The sequence below is a fragment of the Chanodichthys erythropterus genome, chromosome 10 (genome assembly GCF_024489055.1).
Source record: "Chanodichthys erythropterus isolate Z2021 chromosome 10, ASM2448905v1, whole genome shotgun sequence".
NCBI classification, from domain to species: Eukaryota; Metazoa; Chordata; class Actinopteri; order Cypriniformes; family Xenocyprididae; genus Chanodichthys; species Chanodichthys erythropterus.
Genome location: NC_090230.1, coordinates 54,923,205 through 54,946,647, shown reverse-complemented (window position 1 = coordinate 54,946,647; position 23,443 = coordinate 54,923,205). Strand labels below are relative to the sequence as shown.

General features: G+C 35.8%; 1 protein-coding gene across 4 annotated transcripts; it reads right to left on the bottom strand.

Annotated features, from left to right (window-relative positions):
• Positions 1 to 689: 689 nt before the first annotated feature.
• Positions 690 to 23,348, bottom strand: LOC137028893 (uncharacterized protein KIAA1958). Of its 4 annotated transcripts, XM_067398263.1 has the most exons (6): positions 22,916 to 23,348; positions 20,126 to 21,182; positions 14,371 to 14,418; positions 13,413 to 13,532; positions 12,972 to 13,289; positions 7,071 to 10,014 (listed from the first exon to the last, which is right to left on the bottom strand). In XM_067398263.1, the coding sequence occupies exons 1-6, from the start codon at positions 23,006 to 23,008 to the stop codon at positions 9,830 to 9,832; spliced, it is 1,821 nt and encodes a 606-aa protein (XP_067254364.1). In that variant the 5' UTR covers positions 23,009 to 23,348; the 3' UTR covers positions 7,071 to 9,829. The 4 variants fall into 4 exon arrangements, with proteins under 4 accessions (XP_067254367.1, XP_067254363.1, XP_067254365.1 ...); XM_067398262.1 differs by lacking the exons at positions 7,071 to 10,014; positions 12,972 to 13,289; positions 13,413 to 13,532; positions 14,371 to 14,418 and adding exons at positions 2,593 to 3,453; positions 3,754 to 3,960; positions 4,091 to 4,270; XM_067398264.1 differs by lacking the exons at positions 7,071 to 10,014; positions 12,972 to 13,289; positions 13,413 to 13,532; positions 14,371 to 14,418 and adding exons at positions 2,593 to 3,453; positions 3,754 to 3,960; positions 4,091 to 4,270 and having other exon boundaries at positions 23,003 to 23,348.
• Between the last annotated feature and the right edge of the window lie 95 nt (positions 23,349 to 23,443).

The window sequence follows — 23,443 nt, the reverse complement described above, 5'->3', positions numbered from 1 at the left end:
ATACACAGTACGAACATCAAAATTGGCATTCAAATGCCTTTGTAATGAAACTGACTTAATACTGCACTGGATAATGAATAATTTGCATTGCACATAGCAAGACAACTGTAGTTACATTATAACATGACAAAAAGACAACTTTATACGTAGTTTCATACACATTGACAAAAACAACAATTAAGACTTTGCTTACCTAATAGAACAGAGCACTGAGACATAAAACAAGATGAACTTATTCAATCGTACAATTGAATTTAAAGCTGCCATGTGTCTGTTCGTCAATGTTAAATACTTTTCCTATCCCAGATTAATGTGATGAGACTTGCAGCTGTTTGTAGTTTGACTTTCTGAGGAGTGTAAACAGTGTCTCTCTGGTCCTATCCTTGGTTCTTTTGAGCCATACCAAGCATTCCCAATTATCCAAAAGCCAGTTATTCAGCTGGTGCAAGACCACTGGATGTATGCAACTTGAATTCCACTATCTTTACACATGGACACTCAGTTATGGATACAGATATTTTCCTGATCCAATCACCTGAGCCGCAAATGCGATGTAACTAATAACACTGGAGCCACTGGAAAATTACATTGTGACATGGTGACAACACTGACTGGCTGATGGAACCACAAGAACCTTCACAAGCAACTATCCTGAGCTGTGACTCAAAAGGCAGCAGACTATGGGCAAATATGAGTCCTTTTGAGGCTTTGAAGAGCCCTCTAAGAAAAGTTACTTGGCAAAGACAAAGGTATCAGAATATACAGCTAATTTTAAATAAAAAAGATCAAATGGCACTTCATTTAGAATTGGTAAGCCCTGGTGTAGCATCTGTCAGCAGGGGCTAACTGAACCCTCCTAATCATCCAAACCTTGATAATTCCTTGGTTTGAGCAGTCTGACACATCAACTTCTAGCTCAACGAATGGTGTGCATAATGGTGTGTTATTCCCACAGAGTGGGGATAACTTTGTGTCCAGAAAAAAAAAAAAAAGAAGGAAGACACAAGTGTTTGAGAAACTTGTTTGGAAACAGCATATCCATTTGGTACTATTAGTGGCTCAAAAATGACTCCTCAGCTTTAGGCAGAGTCAGTAGAATCAAAAGAACCAGCTATGACAAAGTTGGTGCTGCCAGGATGGGAACTTCCTGACTGGGCGGCTTGTTGCCTAAGGTCATTGCAGATCAGGACTAACTGATTGCTCTGGGCCTCGGACAAGGTGCTGCAACTCTGGTAAACACTGAAATTGGTCTTTCTCCCTGGAATGTTGCCTTTCTCACACATGGTCTTCACCATCTTAGCTAATTTGTTCTTTCCCAGAGCTTGGCAATTGTACCAGTGCAGGGCGGCCAGGTTGACCACAGGCTTGATTGACAGATAAAAGGGGGCATCTTCAAAGAGCATTGCTTGAGGTCGGCGCTGAGCGAAGTCCTTGTAGTCCTGCACCGGGCATGTTTGAGGAGCGTGCGGGGTAGCGTAGATGCGGCACTCAGTCGTGGACCTTCTGTTTCTGGCATTAGGGTCACTAAAATCCTGGTAGGTCCACTCCAAACACTCTAGTCCCGTTTCTGTGGTGATTAAGCGCACATCGCCCCATTTGAGTGTGGAGCTATGGAAGCCTGTACAGTGGCCAAAAGCCTTGGTGTTGTTGAGCCACACCAGATTGAGTAGACCCTCAGGGTTGAAGCGACTCAGGAGCCCCCGTTTCCTTAAGAGCAACTCGTCAGCAAGGGTCAGCTTCATTGACTTGTGGGGTTTGTTGCCTTTCCCCTTGAACTTGAGCTCTAACTGCTTTTGTTTGAGGGCATCTTGGGATCTCTGGAACTCCCGGTCTCTTGTAATGCTGTAGGCATAGCGATGCTCCTTCAGATAGCGTTCCAGGCCACACTGATAGTTGGCCAGGCTGTTGGGCTCATACTCCGAGCCATCCCTTTGGCGAGCATCCACAAAGAAGGAGGCCAGGTAGATGTCCAGCTCTTGGCAGGGGATGCAGTAAATCTCTCTGGTCTCAGTTGGATACTTAGAAACCAGGAAGTCCCGAAAGTTACGAAGAGCTGTTTGGGTGCTGCGAATGGTCTTCTCGTTCTGTTCTCGGTATGCTCTCTCATCCATGTCTGCTGAAAGGGAAGAAGGTAGTGTTTTCATACATCAAGAACTTTTTGGCTTTGAAAACAATTACCCAATGGACCCTGGATGAAGGGTCATGAATGGAAATGTATTTCTATGTCTCGGTGAGGGATACACATACAGTTACTGGTTAGACCAATACTAGTCTAAGGTAAACATGTTGTCCAGAGATTTTTGTCCACTGGAATTTAATTCTTTTTTTTTTTTTTTTGAAAGACAAGGTTTTAAGTGAATTGTACTTCTATCTCTCTAGCCCTGTTTTGATTTACGTATTTCCATATTAAATATGAGGTCGATTGTTGGTAGCAAACAGCAAATCTGCTCAGGTACAGTCCAATATTTAGATAAAAACTTCTAAAACCAGATTCTGTATTGATCGTATTGCCTTTTGAGTTACCCCTTTTCAACATAATGGCAGAATCATTTTTCCAACAAAAATACACAAGAATCAAAAGGGGTTTGAGATGTGATTTTCCATTTATTATTCATAGTAACAGTCAGTGAACCCACTGGTTCATACAATGCAGTGTAAGATCATTAAGCACTTATTTTTCACAGTCTACACCTTGGCAATCTTGTTACATGACACTAATCTGGTATTCAGAGAGGAAGATGTGTTGTGTCAAACAGTACAAACATACACTGTAGTTTATGATGGAAGTGAGCATGCGGTCATAAAATTATTATCATTATTTACCTAATGTTTAACACTGAAGTAAATACTGGTCAGGCAAAATGATACTGATACATACAAAATACAAAACAATTATTTAATTTAATTTAAAAGCCAAATTGGCCAAGAACAAGCACAACAACTGACTGAAAGTTTCCAACAAGTGTGCTGCCATAAATCACTCACTTTGTGATGGATTATGGCAAAAAGGAAAAAAATAAAATAAAAAAAGAACAAGGCCGAAATGTGATGGAGTACAAAGTGCTCACAAAATAGTACAAAGTGTTCACTTAGAGTGGACTAATGTCCACTGTAAATCAGATAAGGTAAACGTCATTTTTACGTTTTATTTGCTGACAATTGGTAGAAGTTCCCCCTTTGCTTTCATGCTTTTAATCTTGGCTTTGATGCTGTCATCCATGGCCTGTCGGCATCTGACTGCATAGTGGGCCAACGTTTCCTCCTTTTCATCCCATGGAGGCAGAGCGTGGAAGACTTCAGGAGCCGCCAAGCTGAGTTCCGCAATGGCTGCTGTCCTGGAAATGGTATTGCGGTCTACACCGACTCTGTCAAAAGCCACTTTCATGGATACGCTACGTCGAAACTCTTGCAGTGCAGCCATATATCGAGCAATCACACCCACAACGTTTTTCACTGAAAAATATTAACATCATTCTTTAGTGAAACAACATTTTACTTCAATGATAATCAAAATCTAGTATTGTTATTCATGGTCTAAAACAGGGGTTCTCAACTTTGGCCTTTGAGATCCACTTTCCTGCAGAGTTTACCTCCGGCCTTGATCAAACTTTCTTATAACTTTCTAGAAATCCTGAAGACCAGGTTTTTAGGTGTATTTGAGTAGGGTTGGAGCAAAACTCTGCAGGAGAGTGGACCTCGAGGGCCAGAACCCCCACCCTAGATGTTTGAGTTCGCTGTTCTTACATTACTTACTTCGGACACGCGTGTTCTCGCCATCTCTGCTTCTCTTTGATGAAATCTTGATGGTCCTCTGCCTGTCCAGTGGGTGCAACTCTACTTCCTCGAAGGAATCGAAGAGGGCTGGTGAGTCAAACGGAGCGCCCTCTTCAGGAATGGAGGTAATAATCTGATGCGAGCTGCCTGCTTCCATTTGACCTGACGAAAGTGTCCTCCTTTTATCTACCAATCAGAGAAAAAAGGCAGTTCTTATCCAAGTCACAACCTAGATTCTGATCTCCATGCTTCCCTTCATATCATACAAAATAGTTACTCTCCAGAAATTGAATGTATGATTGTAAGGAATAATCACCTGGGCGTAGTTGTTCTTGCAGGAAGTCACAGATGAGCTCAGCCTTCTTTGTGAGTTCCTGCTGCAGAAGCTCTTTGTCTTGTTTCAGGCTGCTGATGGTTTCACCCATCAACTCACTTTTGCTTCTCTCAGCCTGTAGTAGTGCTTTCAGTCTCTCTATCTCATACATAGCTGGAGATACTGTTTGAGATAGAAACAAAGCTTTACCTCAGGAGTTCCTACTACCACTGGAAAGATATATCTAAATGTTGTTTTGTGTGTGTGTGTGTGTGTGTGTGTGTGTATCTGAGAAGTCATCTGAAATCTGATAAAAAGAAATACTTAACATAGAAAACAGAGCAATAATATAAATTAGAAGCATGGGAATTAAAAGTAGAAAACAGAAGAGAATATATGGCTGATGGTGAACATTTAGGTTGCTGACCGATTCAAAATTTTAATTGAATTAATTGCATGTGTTGAATAATTAGTCAAATGAATCACTATTAATTACATTTATCCACAGCAATCAAAAGTTTATCCATGGTAGACCTTGGAGCCATTTACACAGGAAATGTTTTTTTAATTCCATCTGCAATGTCTGTCATATTTCATGTGGCATCTTGATGTTTACATCATGTTTATTTTAGTCAACTGTTTTCTGCACTTCTGCAGGCAGTAAGTAATAGTATAGGCAATTCTTGCTATTTTTAACACCACTGCCATTTGGCATATCACGTAAATTTGTATTCTGACATTTTTGTTTTTATCACAGCACAAAGATGGAGATGCTTGGTATTATTAATGAAAAGTTTTTTTTTTTTTTTTTTTTTCTCGGATGCATCTCGCTTAGCTGGACAAAGGGGTCCAAAATATCTTTTCAATATAGTAACATCTCAGAACTGTTCTCTTTCCAGTCAGTGTTGAGGAAAAGTAATGTGTTACAATATTACGTTACTCCCTAAAAAAAAGTGATTGTGTTACTTAATTACTAGGAAAGTATCTGCATTACTTTTGCTTTATTTTTTCTTACCTGGGTTGGCCGTGCTTGTTTGTTTTTTAATAACAAAAAATGTTTTGGCAAATGTAAAGGCCCTTTAGTATCAAAAGTGAAATGCCTCAGACTGAAGGAAATGCAAATTCACACCTGTACAGTAGAGGGCGCAACTCAAACAAACTTTTATGTTCACATTTAGTCTAGAACTACAATAATCATCATGTTTACACAGAGCCCACAACGCCTCTGCACTAACTTCTGATTTCTCTCAACGTGGGGACAGGAGCGGTGTCAGAAAACAAAGTAACTTGACATTACTTATATGAAAAAGTATAAGTTTTGTTGTGAATTTAAAAGTAATGCATTACTGTACTAATTACTTTTTCTTTTTTTACAAACGTTACTAGTTGATTTAGTAAAGTAATCTGATTACGTAACTCACATTACTTGTAATGCGTTACCCCCAACACTGTCTCCAGTAAAACTTATTTTTAATAATTGTGGTCACATCTTTAAATGTGATCCATTTTGTCATTGCTTTTGTTATTTGTTTTTGCGTGATAAAAACTACCCTTTTCAGGCAAGCCGTTTTGACTTTTATTCACATCTCAGGATATGAATTCTTGATATCAACAATTCAGTTCTTGATATCAGGAATTACATTTCCACTAGTAACAATGTTACTTCTTGAGATCAACAATAAAATTATTGATATCAACAATTCAGTTCTTGATATCAGGAATTACATTTCCACTAGTAACAATGTTACTTCTTGATATCAACAATTTAATTATTGATATCAACAATTCAGTTCTTGATATCAGGAATTACATTTAAAATAGTAACAATGTTAATTCTTGATATCAACATTTGAATTTCCAGAATTCTTGACATCTGTAATTTTATTTTCACTAGTGAAATGTCACCATAGGCTGCCATTCAAATTCAATTGTTGATATCAAGAATTGATTTCTTACTAGTTGAAATTCCAATTTCTCATATCATAAATGCAATTCTTACTAGTAAAAATCTTAATTTTTGAAATCAATTATTACATTGCTACTAGTAAAATGCAAATTTTTGATATCAAGAATTCAATTGTCACTAGTTGAAATGTCAGTTCTTGATATCAACAATTGAATTGCTACAAGTAAAAAATGTTCATTTTTGATATCTGAAAATGTACTTCTGATATCAATATAATTTCAGATATGTAAAATGACTTTCTTACTAGTAACAATCACATTCATGAAATCAGAAACTAATATTGTCACTAGTAACAATCAAATTATTGATATCAAAAATTATTATTGTTACTAGTAGCAATTCAATTGTTGATATCAAGAACTGACATTTCAACTAGTGACAACTGAATTACTGATATCAAAAATTATGATTTTTACTAGTAAGAATTGTATTTCTGATATGTGAAATTGGAATTTCAACTAGTAAGAAATCAGTTCTTTAAAATTCATAACAATTGAATTTGAATGACAGCCTATGGTGACATTTCACTAGTGAAAATACAATTACAGATATCAAGAATTCTAGTTTTTACTAGTGGAAATTCAAATGTTGATATCAAGAATACATATTTCTGCAAGTGATGACATCATTGTTGATATCAAGAATGAACATTGTTACTAGTGGAAATGTTAATTCTTGATATCAACAATTGTCATTGTTACTAGTAGAAATGTAATTCCTGATATCAAGAATTAGCATTTTAACTAGTGAAACTTGAATTGTTAATATCAATAATTCATATCCTGAGAATGAATAAAAGTCAAAACGGCTTGCCATACCCTTTTAGACAGAGATATATCTCTGCCTTTGTTTGGGGTAGTTAGTAAATTTAGATCATCCTAATATATTCTTCTTTAAATGCCTTTACTTTTAGTAGGTTTATTTTTTGTACTTATACCAATACATTTTCAAATACAATTATTTTGTGATAACATTAAAAAGCATAATTTCTAATAAGGAAAAAAAGACTATACCACCTCAAATAAATGCCAAACAAATAATTGATGCAGACTTGTAAAAGCAAAATTAAGAAATAAAATACACTGAATTAATAAGCAGTCAATAACAAATCCTACGTTATAATATAAGATGACATGCAAAGATAAAAGCTCAATTACAGCAATTTATTAACGAAAAAATGAATCACAGACATTTGGTCATTGATTTTATTATAACGCATCATAAAATGACAAATAAGACCACATAAGACACACCAGGATGAGCGAGTATTTACACACTTGAAAATAAACATCAGTCTTTGTAGAAGTGCTAAAATAAGGACAAGTTCAGCATCAAGTCAGTACAAAAACAAAACACTTTTAAAACTGGTCAGGTGAAGACATCCTAACCATTATGAAACGATTGACCTTTCATAACCATACTAAATTCTAATGTCAATTTTTCTCTTTTATAATAAACATTTGTGGACAATGTGATATACCTTCCAAGGTTCATAAGAAACATAATACTTGGTTGTGAAAGGTGATCGAACTTACTGAGCCTTTCAATGATATATAGTCTGCTTTACTAATACCAAAGAATTTCTTTATACATCAGAAGTTTGTGAGCCCTTGAGTGACCTTTTCACTATGTAGACTCATTTCAACACCTCACAGACAGTAAGAAACATCCTGGAATATCTTTTACACAGAAATTGTTAATTGTCTGGTTGTTTATATTGAATAACCAAATCTCACATTTCTGGCAGTAATTTTATATGCTGTTATATGCTAAGTGGCCTATCCACCTTATTTTTGACGTAATAGTGGCCGCAGCCGTTTGTGAATTGAGTGTATCGTGGCTTCCGGTCTCATCCGCTTCCAGTTATTTTTAACTGGACAAAAACATCTCGTTATGCTGCTTGATATCGCAAACTGGTATTTACTTACCATATTATTTTTAAAGAGGCTATATGTAGAGTTTAGAAACCCTTGTTATTAGTGACACCGGTGGCCGTTAAGTGAACTGCAGCCAGCAACTTATTGCTTGTGCTCGCACTTGTGCACACGTTACGTGATTCAATGCCAGTGAAGTTCTTCTTCGTTCTTCACTTAGAAGTAAAATGAAGCTGAAAATAGCTTTGCAGCAATATACTGTTAACCATCCATGCTGCTGAGAGCGACGTTTAGATATGTAAATACGTGCTGCGCGCTTTCCTCTTAAGTTTTACAAAATAAACACACAACAAAAAATGACAGCGGTGAGAAAGCAGCAGTTAAGAAAGCATTTGTTCATAGCCATGTGGATATGTTTGCACAAGCTCTGCAATTCATCGGCATCATGTTGACAGATGAGGTAAATACAGTTACACTGTCATGATAGTTTGATTAAAAAGTATATAGATGTGGCTATGAGAGACTAGTTTGAATTAATCCCTTTTCTTTGCGTGACATATTGACATTACAATACGGAATGGCTCGTACTGCAAATGACCCCCAATATGTCTTAAATAAAAACATAGTAGATTTTATAGAGCTAATCAACATAGTTAATTTATATTATTATTTCTGCTATAATTATTAATAACCACCATTTTACAGAAATAGTATTTACAGAATAACATTAAAGTGGAAAAATTTTGATAATTCTAACTTCTTGCTCATAGTTTTCATTAGAATACATCACATCCGGTCAGCCGGTCGTATTCGAAGCTCAAATCGGATTTGAAATTTCCGCATATGCATATGATCAGAACTCCACAAAGCTATCGTACTTCTCTCCATTGGAAATGATGGACTTCCGGTCTGTCGCTTGTCGATTATTGGAGATAGTGGAAAGGCGGTTTTTGGATTGTCCCGGAAAAAAACATCCAAGTCCTTTACATAAAAATCAGTCCACAGGCTTTCATAGACAAACTAGGAAGTTGTGAAGGTCTCTTTTTTTTTAAGTTTTGTTACAAGCTGTTCAGACATTGGCAATAAAAAAAAAAAAAAAACGTTCATATAGCCCCTTTAATATATTGTCGTAATTATAAACACTGGTTTGTATCGCGCCGTTTACTGCACTTTGTTGTTGTTCTAGTTATTTACCTATAGCAGCTAATGAATTGGAAGTCTCACATAAATAGAAAGCAGCTTACGTATACATAAGGTGGATAGGATATCACCTAGGTAAAAATTACAAAATTACGAAACGTATTGAGTAATACAACTTTGTGGGATGGTTATAAACCTTAAGTCAATTTCCTGTCAGTCATGTACAAGCATGTAATTAGGATATCATCAATTTAGTGGGATGTTGATTGATGGAGCAGAGGAAAAAAGGAAGAATAAAGGCAATAAAATACAGTTTAAGGTGGTTTTGATATGGTGATAATTCACATTTTTATATTTAAATATATTGGGTATGAGTAAAAATTATCAGAAAGGCTTGACAAAACTCCAAATTTCTTGTTTTGATTGTTACAATGCTACATGGCTAACATGAATAAGCACTAGACTATCCTAAAGTTATTTTAAATGGTTATAAACAGGTTTGTTTTGACTAAACGAGTCAATAGTCAGTAACCATCACAGTATAGATGATGTTGTTTTTTTGTTGAAACGAATGAAATGGAAATAGTTCATTTGTCTGACTGAATTTTTCATCTCTTAGTGCTGTAGCTGAACTGAATCAGCATTCACCCAAGACACCGATCGGTAGCGTCCATTCAATCACTAGGCAAAACAATGTTTCCTTTCAACTGTATGAATAATAATAGCATTTTCCTGTGACTGGAAATTTTTGGGTATTAGCAATTACATATAAGAAGGGTCATTTTTGCCTGAAGATTGTTCGTCACAAAAAATAAAGGACTCTTGAGAAGATTCTTGCTTCTTTTTCTGACCGATTCGAAGCCTGCATTTATTAATACAAGCCTTCTTCAGCTTAGATGATTCCACTGGTGTCCATCCGTCAATCGTAGAACAACGCAGAACATATGCTACGAGAAAGAAAAAAAAAGAAATTAATTTTTAATTAAAAACATTTTTGGAAACTACAAAAATTTAAGAAATTAGAAAAAACTAATGGTGGACCAATGAAGGCTCCGAGACGAACGATAGTCAAAATACAAAGTTCCTAATGTTTTGTATGCACTTTTTATTAAAATGTAACGAATGTTATTTTAAGTAATGTTTTAATAGCATCTCTGATTTAAATTTCAGTAGCAAACACTGCATTAAAGTTTAATCAGTCTGTTTCAATGTAATGATTCAAACCTATACTTGTTGTGAAATGATTTGTTTGTAGCACCACTCAAAAACATCAATGCCATGTGGCATTTCACATGTATTATATAATAAAAATATCTAACACTTTATAATAAGGTTTATTAATTAACATTGGTGAACTACATTAGTTAACATGAACTAATAAAGAACTGCACTTATACAGCATTTATTAATCTTGTTAATGTTAATTTCAACTTTTACTAATACATTATTAAAATCAAGATTTGTATTTGTTAACATTGTTCATGTTAGTTCACAGTGCATTAACTAAACAATGAACTGCTGGATATTCATTAACAAATACAGTAACAAATGTATTTCTCATGGTAAGTTCATGTTAGTTTATACATTAACAAATGTTAACAAAACAACCTTATTGTAAAGTGTTACCAAAATATATTTATGTGAATATTACTGTTTATAGCTATTGTGCATTGTTATATCAGTGTCATTTAAAAATAATAGAATTTTTTCTTTGTTTAGGGGAAAATAGTATAGAACATCCCTGATTATTTTTTTACTGTTATTTGTCTTAAACATTTTAAATCTACTAGATGTTTTGATAATAAAAAAAAATTCATTCAGAGAAAAAGACATAAATATAAAGACATATATTACATATCAGCAAAAAGGCTGAAGAGTTTTAGCTATAGTATCATTACTTAAAATTTGGGATAAGTCGGTAACACTTTACAATAAGGTTCATTAGTTAACATGAACTAATAATGAACTGCACTTCTACAGCATTTATTAATATTTGTTAATGTTAATTTCAACATTTACTAATACATAATTAAAAATCTTGTTAACATTAGTTAATGCACTGTGAACTAACATGAACAAACAATGAACAACTGTATTTTCATTAACTAACATTAACAAAGATTAGTAAATACAGTAACAAATGTAATGCTCATGGTTAGTTCATGTTAGTTAATACATTAACTAATGTTTATCTAATGAACCTTATTGTAAAGCGTTACCGTTATGTCTCTTATTCTTACCAATGCTGCTTTGATTTGATTAAAAATACAGTAAAAGATACAGTAAAGAGTAATGTGAAATATTTTTACAATTTAAAATAACTTTTCTATTTGAATACATCTTAAAAATGTATGTCCTGTGATCAAAGCTGAATTTTCAGCATCATTAGTCCAGTCTTCAGTGTCACATGATCCTTCAGAAATCACTCTAATATGATGATTTGATGCTCAAGAAACATTTCTGATTATTATGAGCACGTTTACATGCACACCAATACGCTGATAGCTACCAAAAATCCGATCCCGATTTACGGGTTTACATATAAATAAATAACCCATCAATGCAAGTAAGTCGTGTTCATAAGATTGTATACCGGTGGTGACATAAAAATGTAAGCATCCATGTATTTCAGTTTGTTATGAGAGTTGTGAAAGCATTATAGACCCCAGAGTATTTCAAAATGTCATCGGGAAACTTGCACAGACTCATTCTCCTCTCGTATTTAATGTTTCTACAACTGCACCACTTGTCCTTTAGCTGCACGAGTTAAGAATGCATTTTTATATTTCTTAGGTCAACAAAAAGTGCATGTTGGTTCTCCTCCCGAACCACGAAACACTCGCTTTGGCCGGATGCTCTTAAAGGATTAGTTCACTTTCAAATAAAATTTTCCTGACAATTTACACACCCCCATGTCATCCAAAATATTCATGTCTTTTTTCCTTCAGTCGAAAAGCAATGAAGGTTTTTGATGAAAACTTTCCAGGATTTTTTGCCTTCTCTATTCTACTTACGGAAAAAAAATTTAACTGGTGCTGCGTTTGTTCTGTAAGTTAAATAGGGAAGGCGTAGGACATACAGCGTAAACATTTTGAAGAATATGGTAATGCGGTTTTGGCAGAACCACTTACAAAGGCGATCATTTGTTTATATAAAGCATATACATTTAAATTTTTTTGGAAAATGACCGATTGTTTCACTAGATAAGACCCTTATTCCTCGTCTGGTATTGTTTAAAGCCATTTGAAGCTGCACTGAAACTGTAATTTTGACCTTCAACTGTTTGGTCTCCATTGAAGTCCATTATAAGGAGAAAAATCCTGGAATGTTTTCATCAAAAACCTTAATTTCTTTTCTTTTCTTGAAGAAAGAAAGACATGTACATCTTGGATGACATGGGGGTGAGTAAATTATCAGGAAAATTGGACTAATCCTTTAAATCTACCGTATAAGAACTCTTTTCTGTCACATATCACAAATGCGCACTTCAATAAGATGACAGGATGCAGGTTAAGGTGTTTACATGCCGGGAGAAATCAGGGTAATGGCCGAAAAACTAGCTGTGTCGATGTTTGACCTAATGGCGATGAAGGAAAACGGTTTAACGCATTTACATGACCACACACACATTGTTGGACGTGCATGTAAATGCACTCAATGTTGTAAGCAGTTTTTGCCGTTTAATATTTTTGTGGAAACTGTGTGTTTTTTTCTGGATTCTTTGATGAATAGAAAGTTCAAAAGAACAGCACTTATTTGAAACATTTTTCACCACTTTTGATTCATTTAATGAAAAACAAAACCAAAACAACAAAAACAAACAATCTAAACTTTTGAATGGTAGAATATATCACACAGCCCTAAATCATCAGTAAGAGTGGACTGTCCCATTTCAAATACTCACACATAATCCCATCCACTCTTCTTCTGTCCAGGATCTTTTTTCCGTCAGGTACTTTTCCCCTCTTCCCAAAAGCGACCGCCCCATTAAGATCCTCCTCGCTGAAGAAGTGCTCGAACAGCAGGTGGAAGAGTCTCATGCTGTCTTGCCGCGACTCCTGCAGCATGGATGCCAGTTTGTAGTGTGGCAGATAGAGTCCGCTTCCTGGAAACAGCTCCTGCTCTCCAAGTCTGGCCGGACTGGACAGAGGCATCTGCGTTCGCTCGTGAAAGACGAGGATCCGATCAATGACTGTCTGCAGGTTTTGTAGGGTTATAGTATCTGCAATACATTAAAAAGAATTTACCTGTTGACAAAACTCTTGGTGCATCAATCACAATTACATTCAACTGATATAGTTGAGGTTGAATTTGCTACTACATTTTTATTGGACTGCTAGCTCACCTATGCTTGTTATAAACTCTTCCAGGTGTTTTCTCTCTTCAAAATACCTCTCACTGTTTGGACTGAGATCTGATGGGCAGAACTGCTCTTCTGAACTGTGTGCAGCAGGAACTAGATGCTCTGTAATACATCAAATAATCATTTTAGAAGCGGATGAACTTCCCTCCCGACCATTCTATTGCAATCAGCTGGCAGAAACACAATGCACAACACTTCAAACCAAACACATTTCCCACACAACACCACAGTAAAGGACTGGTCTGTATTTCAGGTCATATAATTGGTGAGTCCACAGACAATAAAGGCATTTTCATCAGAGAAATTTTATTTTATTTGCCATGATGCAAAGTTTCCTCCAAATTCATTTGCCTCATGCAAATTAATCCATTATAAAAATAAATACAGAGGAAAAAAACTCTACTAGTGTAGTGTGAATCTCAAAAAACCGGTCAATAGGAAATAGATATATTGTGCTCAAAGAACATTTAAGACTGTTTACATTTTGACAATTTCATGAAAAGTAACATTTTCCTCCCAAATTCTCCTAACAATTCTCAGAAAAAAAAAAAAAAGCATTTCTCATTACTCTAACACAGTAATGTTTTACCGAATTACAGTAAAACAATTTTGGTAATAAAATGTTTTTTTTGTTGTTGTTTTTTTTAATTAAATCCAGAACAACAAATACTACTATATATGTATACATTATGCGTTTTTTATATATTATATTTTTTATTGTAGTAATGAGAATGGGATTTTTTGTTACACTTTAATAAGAGTGTTGGAGCAAATGTTCTTAAAATAGTTTAAGCAAAATACAATTAATTTCTTTTAATTTTGGGCAAATCTAAGCTGGACATGTTATTGACGGGTTTCGTGGGATTTACCCATTAATATAGTTATATAATAAAACAGTAATTCTTTTAGATTGTAACAAGTTCTTGCACAAAAAACTAACCATGGAGGGCTTTCAAAATCACAGCATAATCCGTCTTCTCGTGTGAACCTGTAAACAGAATAAAATTATAGTTTGTCCGCAAAAAAGAAATATGACTATTATCTTTTAAGCATTTTAATGCATGCTTATGATAAAACACAATCATATGACACTTTAACCACATTAAATCTACTGACATTCATTTTTCTCTCAGTAAAGAGAGAAGATACCAAGAAAACTCACCTGTTATTTTTGCTCGGTTTATTTGGTGTTAAAGAAATAACAGCATCATCCATTTCCATCTTGACTGAAATGTCAAATATCCCCAGAGTCTCTTGGGAAAACAGCTTAATGCCTTATTGCAGAATGGAAGAGGACGCGATCTCATTAACTAGCTCACTAAGACGAAATAACTGCCTGCGTGATATTGAATTCATTCAAAATGCCATGTAGAGAGATACCCACTTCCCAGAAAATGGGATTTTATCATAAAATGTACTTAGAATGAAGCGCCAATCTGGAATTTGTCAAATAAAAAAAATCTCAGACATTGAAAAACAATATAGAATATTGTTTATAGAGATGTAATAAAAAAAGAAATTGCATCGCAAATATGAGAAATTCACAACTGCTCTTGATTTCTTGTTATTTTGGGGCAGTGGGGTGGGGATGGGGGTTGGGGTTTACCAAACACTGGCAACACTGGTTATTTATCCAACAAAATGTTAAAAATAGCCAGTTTTATTTTATTAGATTTTATTATTTGTATTTTATTCATTTTTATTAGAGTACCAGAGCAGGTGAGTGACGTGAAGCGGTGTGACGTTCCGCACAATATTTGACTCTATGCCAGTGCGCTCTGCTCAATCGATCACACAATTGCTGGCACAAGCTCACGCTCCTCTCACCTACTGCTCACGCTCACCTGGAAGATTAAGTTGGCTCAAATCTCGCTCGGACATGAAACATTTCTGTACTGTACGTGTTGTAGCCATTAAAGAAAATGTATTTAGTTTTATATTTATGTTTAAAATATTATTTTTTTAAAGTTTGATTTAATGTAATCTGTGTTGATTACAAAAGTGAACAGCTTGAGTAAGATGCATCAAAAGAGGCGGGGCAATGTCTCAGTTAGCTCTCTAGTTTCCTAGGTCGTGAATCAATATATTGTGTACATGAATTCAGCCACTGGTAAGGACAGCAAGGACCCTGGCTCACTACACATTGGCACACTGATGATTTAACTTACAATGATGTGAAAAAAAAGCCTATATGATGAACAGTTTGAATTTAAAGTGATCCTGTCGCTTCAGAAAATTTGGACTAAACTGCTCAATTCATATGGATTCATTTTACAATCTCTTTATGAACTTTTTGAAGCGTCAAAGTTGTAGTTGCATAGCCGTCTATGGAGGGACAGAAAGCTCTCAGATTTCATTAAAAAGCGTTTTGAAGATGAGCCAAAGTCTTACAGGTTTGGAACGACATGAGGGTGAGTAATGACAGAATTTTCATTTTTGGGTGAACTAACCCTTTAACAGTATACTGCTGTGAAGGTATTCCAAACTTTATGAACAAGAACTTAGTTGTGACTAAGAATATCACAAAATGAATCTTTGCTAACTCCACACTTCCTTTCAATTTTGTCTCCTTCTTTGTTTTTATGTTTGATGTAAATAATTTTGTCAAACAAACAGGCCTACCTTAAAAGGTACACTATGTACTGAACGATTTTTAAATTCTAAACACACGGCGCTCACCCTCTGGTGCTCTTCGTGTGGCGTTCAAAAATGACATGCTTTTTTTTATTTATTTTTTTTTAAAGGAAATTAATGTACTGTATTTTAGTTTGGTAATGTTTTTATTTAATATCTTATATTTTATAGTACTAAATTGTATTTATGCAGTAGTAATAATACATGTATTCACTTTTTGAGCATAGATGTGAAAATAAAACGTCAAACTTATTGTCATAAATCTTGAATTCTTTGGAGCAACATTGCCACATTATTGCTGGAGAGAGAGAAAAAAAGTGAACTTAAAAAAAGTCTATTGTTAAAAAAGAAGTTTATTGTTATGAAAAAGGCACAAAAATATTTTCAATTGTTATATGAAATATATATTTTAACATGTTTTACTCTAAAACTGTGAGTCAATCAAAGCCATAAATCTAAACAATATGTGCTCCAATTTTGAGGTTTATATCTCAAAAAATGTGCACAGTAAGATTTTGTTTGTGCGCAGTACCAAACGTTTCCACTAGATGAAATACCATTAAACTAAACTAGATGTCTCCCATTCAAATGTGGTCATTTTTGATGGCAAGGTAAAGTGTGACTATTTTTTTGGGACCATTAACCTAGGGCTGGTTGATATATCTTATGCGATTGTCACGCGCATTTCGTCAGTAAAGCCGGTTCCCTGATTGCCGCTAAATCACCATCACCTGCTTTCAAATGGAGCGGCATTTAATAGACAGAACTGTAGTTCACTGACAAGCTACGCAATATCGCGTTCATTATCGAAGGCGATTCATCTGCGATAATGAACGCGATATTGCGTAGCTTGTCAGTGAACTACAGTTCTGTCTATTAAATGCCGCTCCATTTGAAAGCAGGTGATGGCGATTTAGCGGTAATCAGGGAACCGGTTTTACTGATGAAATGCACGTGACAATCTCATGCGATATATCGCCCAGCCCTAATTTAGCCCTTTCAAATCATGTCCATGTGTTCACATAACTAGTGCCAAAACCTTTACCAAGTTATTAAAATTTCCGAAGAGCACCAGAGTGTAAAAAGAAGTTCAAGTTTTAAAAAACCCGCCTTGAGGCCTCCAAAATCCCAAATTCCACTGCCCGCATCTCACATTTTTCAAAGCAAACATATGATCTGTGTGAATGGTCCCTTAGGGCCAGCTGACACAGAATGCGTTTTTGTGGTTAAAAATGCAAGATACGGGTCAGTAGAGGGGAAAAAATGTCTCCAGACGAGTTTTTTAACTTGAGAGATGCATTTTTAGAATGCCGTGTCATGTGCAAGATGTTTAAAAAAAAAACAATGATTTGAAAATTAGCAGAGGAATGGAAAAACGTGTTCTGAATGGCCCCTTATCCTTCCTTTTTAAAGTAAAAATGTAGGCAAAAAGCAGTGTTTACTCCTAGCCCATATCATTTCTTGAACATAGCATTTTTTCTTTTTGGCCAGGCTTGAATTGCATCTGGTTTTTAAGCAACACTCAGTGTGTTTCATCATGTCCATTGTGTAGTGTTGGGTTACACTTCTGCGGCGTGATAAATCTAATTTATGGCCTTGACTGAGACGACGTCATAAATGTAATTAAGAAGATCAATATAGGCCAGCACTCCACCCACAGGCTCGCTCACAAATATCACACGCACAGCACTCACAGAAACACATGTAGAATACACTAACCTTATGTGTTTGTTTGGGATTTCTATCCAAGTACATAATAAGCATGGATTTTTGTTCAGGCCATTTAAGATGTTTCTGCTTAAAATTATTTGATATTCATTGGGTGTGTGATTGTGGTTAGGGCACAAAAGTGGCTTTCATAAATAATTATGCAGAAGCATTCAATTTGCATTTAGCAATGTTCAAAGCAAACTGAATGTACATGAGGTGCCAGTTTTGCTTTGCCTCTGAAGCTCTGATCTATTGAGCAATATTGGAATTTCACTTTTTACTATCATTTATAGCAGCTTCATGTTCACTATGAGGTCATTAAGTGGTTTTATGTTCATTTCAAGCACACAAAGGCTCAAGACACTCTTCTCTTAAGAATAAAATGAATTCAAACACTGTACAAGTATTGTATGCCAAGTGTCATTTATCAGCTAACCTTGCTATGTCATAAAAATGTCAAATAATCTGATATTTTAGGAAATTTACTGACCTTGACAGTCATGAAGGTCTGCGGGGGTCTATGATGTCATTTCCTATTTTATGTTTTTCTGTACGTTGGTAACATGCACGACAAGACTCTGCAGCAGTGTTCTTATCAACTAAAACTGATTTTAAAAAATTGATGTTGATTGATATAAAGCTGAAAAAAATAAAACAAACACTAGATGACATTTTTTTTTAATTAAAGATGACAAAAGCACAAAATTACTAAACATTAAATAATAAAAACCTAAAATAACAGTTTTGTTGATAATGTTTTGTTAGTCATGCCATTTGATTTTGTGGAGTGTAGCAGTTATTTAAAACAATTCTGAGAAACAATAAGTAGTTTGACAATCTTTTATGGTTTTATAAAGAATTTCATTATTTTAATGAGGGTTTTTTCCCCCCTTTATTAGGACAGTTGTATCACATTGGCATTTTTGACTTTAGGCCCCTTTCACATGCTTTTATTCACATTAAAAATAATTTTAACTCAAATTAAAAACACACCTAGAGGTGTATTCTTGCATGTATGAATTGCATACTGTATATAATGAATACCTGTTTGGAATAAATGAATAGATAGGACAAACAGGAGTATCACGTAACTGACCTAGCAACAGACAACTACTAAAACTCACCAGAGGTCATATTATGCCCTTTACAGCCTTTTTTGGGTCTACTAGAATAGACTTTTTTTTTTTTGGCATTGTTACAGCACCTCTCTTCGCAGTCTGTCAGTAACACTCTGGCTGCGTGCGAAAACCTAGGTAGCTGTCTTGCTGCCTCGCTATCTTATAAGAGAATGACTTGTATGGCAGCATTTGTACATGAAGGTACCTCACGAAATTGATTTCGGACAGACTTCTGAGGCAGCGTAACAGTTTAATGGTCTACAGCAATATAGCGCAAGCTTTGGTGAGAACTAAACAAATATTTAATTACTACAGTAGTAATTTCTCGATAGAAATGATATCAAAATTGAAATATGTTGATCAAAATTGTACATTTATACACAAACAGGAGCAAACGCAACCTTCGGACGCCATCTTTATTTTTCTAGCTCAACTGTCACAGAGTGGAAAGCACAGGATTGTTGGATATCAAAGGCAGCTAAGGATACATCTATGCTTCCTTCAAAAATCGATCTGAGGAAGGGATCTCATGAGAGAGGAAGTGAAGCTAACAATGGATTCGGACGTGCCTTGATGCCTTCTTATCTTGAAATGTGTCCTCGGAAGGCAGCATTTTCCAGTTTTCGGACGCAGCCATTGTTTAGTTCCTGTCTCTATGAAGCCCCTCCTTTTTAAAAGCTCACTGTGCTCTGATTGGTAAGCTGGACCAGTGTGTTGTGATTCGTCAACCGCTTTGAGCATGTTTGGGAAATGTCACACCCCTTACCATAACCGCAGGCTTCAACGCACTACTAACTCACTCAACAAGGCGCTGCCCCTTTATTTTCCTTATGCCTTTGGCGGGAATTATTTAAATGAAGAATATTTCGACATATTCGTCCCCGGAAGAAAACTCAAGAGTACAGTCAATGCATTTCAGGGAGTTCAGAAACTGTTGACTGATATAGAAAACAACTCCCTTTGGAATGACTTTGTAACTTTGCAGACCTTTTTCATGTTCAAACAGCAACATTACACACTAAAGAAAGTTGAAAATTTAAAAAGAGCACAATAGGTCCTCTTTAAGAGCAACCAACAAGAAAAAAGGGACGCTCTGAGAAAAGCTTGCAGGGTTTGTTTGCAGATGTTGTATGATCTAATGACATTCAGACATTTTTAAGTGTGACTTAACAACATTCTCAATCATTTCTCATCACAAGCTTAAAGACATTTCTCGTAGATAAGGGTCTTTACCTGTGTTGTCTGCTCTAACTTCTGTACTAAGTGCCTGCGTTGCTAGAAGATCCATTTCAGGGTTTACACCAATCGAAGCCTCTCCGTAAGACAAAGAAGATCTGGGATATTCGTCCCGGTGAAGCACCCCCATAGCGTCAATCCTTCCGGAATGGGGTAAGGCTGCCAAACTTTGACTGCATGCTGGGTTCGAGTTCATGTGCATTTTGTTCTGGGTAACATGGAAAGGCGCGCGCAAGGGTTTGATCATGGATGTAGGGGAGTTGTCCAACGGTGATGAGGACACCGCCATGGAATCGCCATCTACAGAGGAAGGCTTCTGGGACATCGAAGACCTAGATGACGGTCTGTTCTGGAGGTTTGACTTGGGCGACTGTGTAACACCTCCAGTAGAGCGGTTTCCCTCCGAGCTGCTAGGTATCTGTGGGTTGGCCACACTGTAATAGTCTTCACCCCTCTCTTGTTTGATCTTCTTTAACGCCGGGTCAGTGCTATCCTCAGGTCCTGGTCCTTTGCCGGCTCTTTTCCTGTGTGTGACGTTAGAGGTATGGTTGAAATCGGAGTCGCCGTCTTCGTCTGTGGCCGACGACTCGCAGACGATGTCGTATAGGTTGTTATTGTACTCCTCGCCATTATCGTCCATCTCGGAAGGTTCACTGCAGTTGGAGATGTCACAAGAGTCGTGAATCTGACTGGAATCTCCTTGGCTGGAATCTCCCTTGTTTTTTCCGGCATTGCCAAGGAAGCGCTCTGCTGAGGTGTTTTGCATGACGGCAGCTGCCTGAATCATACTGTCCGTGTTGATGCTTCGGCTTTCTTGGTAGCACATCCGTTCCTTGTTTCCCGTTTTGCAGGTGGTATTGAGTGGCCAGTGGTAGGCGTGACCGGCGCTGCAGCCCCACAGGGCCGTAAGGGTGCCGTGAGAGCCCTCGTTGAGCATGTGTTTTAGGTTGGGGATCAAGGTGCAGATTGTTCCATGACTGTGGGCCCATTTCACCAGTTTTGCGAGGTTATCGGAGGAAGTGTGCAAGCAGTCCTCCATGTTGAGCCTCCTCCCCTTGGGATGATAAAATGAATTCATTTTTCAATACAAATGATTTTTGCATGTAATAAACTTAAAGTCAACAGAAAATGCAGTTGCAACTCATTTTACTTCCATAAAATCATCATAAGATGCATGTAGAAAATAGGGTGAATTTTCATTTCATGCGGACTTTAAAGCAAAAGGGTAACATCAAATAAGATTCATATTAAATTTAACCATATCAAATTCAACTTTTATCTAGTTGTCATATAAAAAAAATATTTTGTATATGTTTTGCATATGATAAACTTAAACTCAACATGAAATGGAAGTTGCAACCCATAATGTTCATAATAAGATCATTAAAATGCATGTAGAAAATACTAATAAGGTGAATCTCCATTTCAAGCTGGCTTTAACGCAAAAGGGTGACATATCAAATACTAAAATATTCATGTAAAATTTTCAATTCAACTTTTCACTTCAATCTGGAATTGTTAGGCTAATCAAATGATTAGTTGTCATATTAAAAAATATATAGCATCTTTTTAAATAAAGTAAAATAAAATCATGAACACTTGTGTATATCAGCATTATTTTATCCAATAAATGACTATACTTATCTCAGAGTGACCGGCTAGTCCCTTAAAATAAAGTACGGTGGCATTATGGTATAACTTAATAAAATTAATTAATTTTTTTCAATACAAATGATTTTTGCACAAGATAAACTCAAAAAGTCAACATAAAATGGCAGTTGCAAACCATTTTATTTCTACAATTTGATGTAAAAAGGCAAGGGTCACGTTTCTAAGCAGCCAATTAGAAGTATTTTGATATAATAAATGTTAATAGGCTTCAATAATTATTAAACAACAACTTCATAGAAGGCGTTATTTACGCAAAACTTAAACTTCAGTCATCAATTACTCAACCTCGTGTCGCTGAGCTTCTGTTGTAGCATAATTTATGTGTTCTATGTGTGAGATGATTAATGTTTCAACTTTTGTTTTTTACTGTATAATGTGAACGTGTCTCCTCATAATACTAAGATGAATATTCAATTAATTCATAGTCTTTAGGAATGTATTTTTGAAGTGTCAAAGTTATGATGGAATAAGACAGAAATCTCTGGTTTCATCTTCATTTGTGTTTGGAAGATGAACAAAAGTCTTAAGGGTTTGGAAGGATGAGTAAATGATGACAGAATTTAAATAATATTAATATAGTATCTTTTCAAATAAAAAAAGCAAAATAAAAGCATTTTTACAGGTTTCACACCTGTATAGACATTACTTTATCCAATAGATTACTATGCTCAAGTGTGATCGTCTTACAATAAAGTACTGTGACATTATGGTATAGCCTAATAATTAGTATATTCATTTACCACAACATGTACATGATATTTCAAGGAACTTTTGAGAATACCATGGTATCGCCATGGTAAATGTTTAAAAAATAAAACAAAAACATGGAATTACAAGGGTACTTTTATCATTACTTTTCTATTATTAGTGGACTAATCTGAAGACACACCCCTGTCAACAAGAACTACACGAGATCACCGCCCACATGCATTGTTTACTACATTAGCTCTGTTGTGGTCAGTCTTTTAATACATGACGCCATTGATGTCTGTGTTTATCTTCAAAAACAATACGGCTGTCTGAAACCAGAGCGCGCTGCCTCACCTTCGGTCATCATAGTCGCGTTAATAACGCAGACGTTCGAATGCACTTAAAAAATGCCCAGAATGGTTGTACCTGCAGACAGCTGACTTGGTTTGAGACAGAGCCCGTGAGTCTGATGATCTGCATAAACACAAAGAGCCCGACAAAAGCATCATGTACCTTCATATGGGAGAATTAACTCCAGTGTCCGCTCACGTATGCTGCTCGCTTCCTCTTTGTTCGATATCAAGCATCACAACTCTTAATTTCTCCGCAGTTCTTCAAAATTTGACAGCATTTTATACAAAAGCCATTAATTTTGCTTTTAATGGACGTGCCGCGAGTACTTCCGTTACCACCGGAAGTACGTGTCCCAGATATATGATATGGCAGTGTGCATGTATGAAATTTGTATTTAATTCATTACACAATCGTAAATTACATCACTAAATATTTTCGTCAAAAGTATGCATTCGTATTTACAATAACAAGCTATACTCGTGGCGGAAAAGTTGATATCTGAACGTTAACCTGACGTTTAAACACTTAAAATGTGCACAGAGACCCTGCAGCAAAACACGTTTAAAGCAATTAAATAATACTTTTTTTGTATTAATTCCA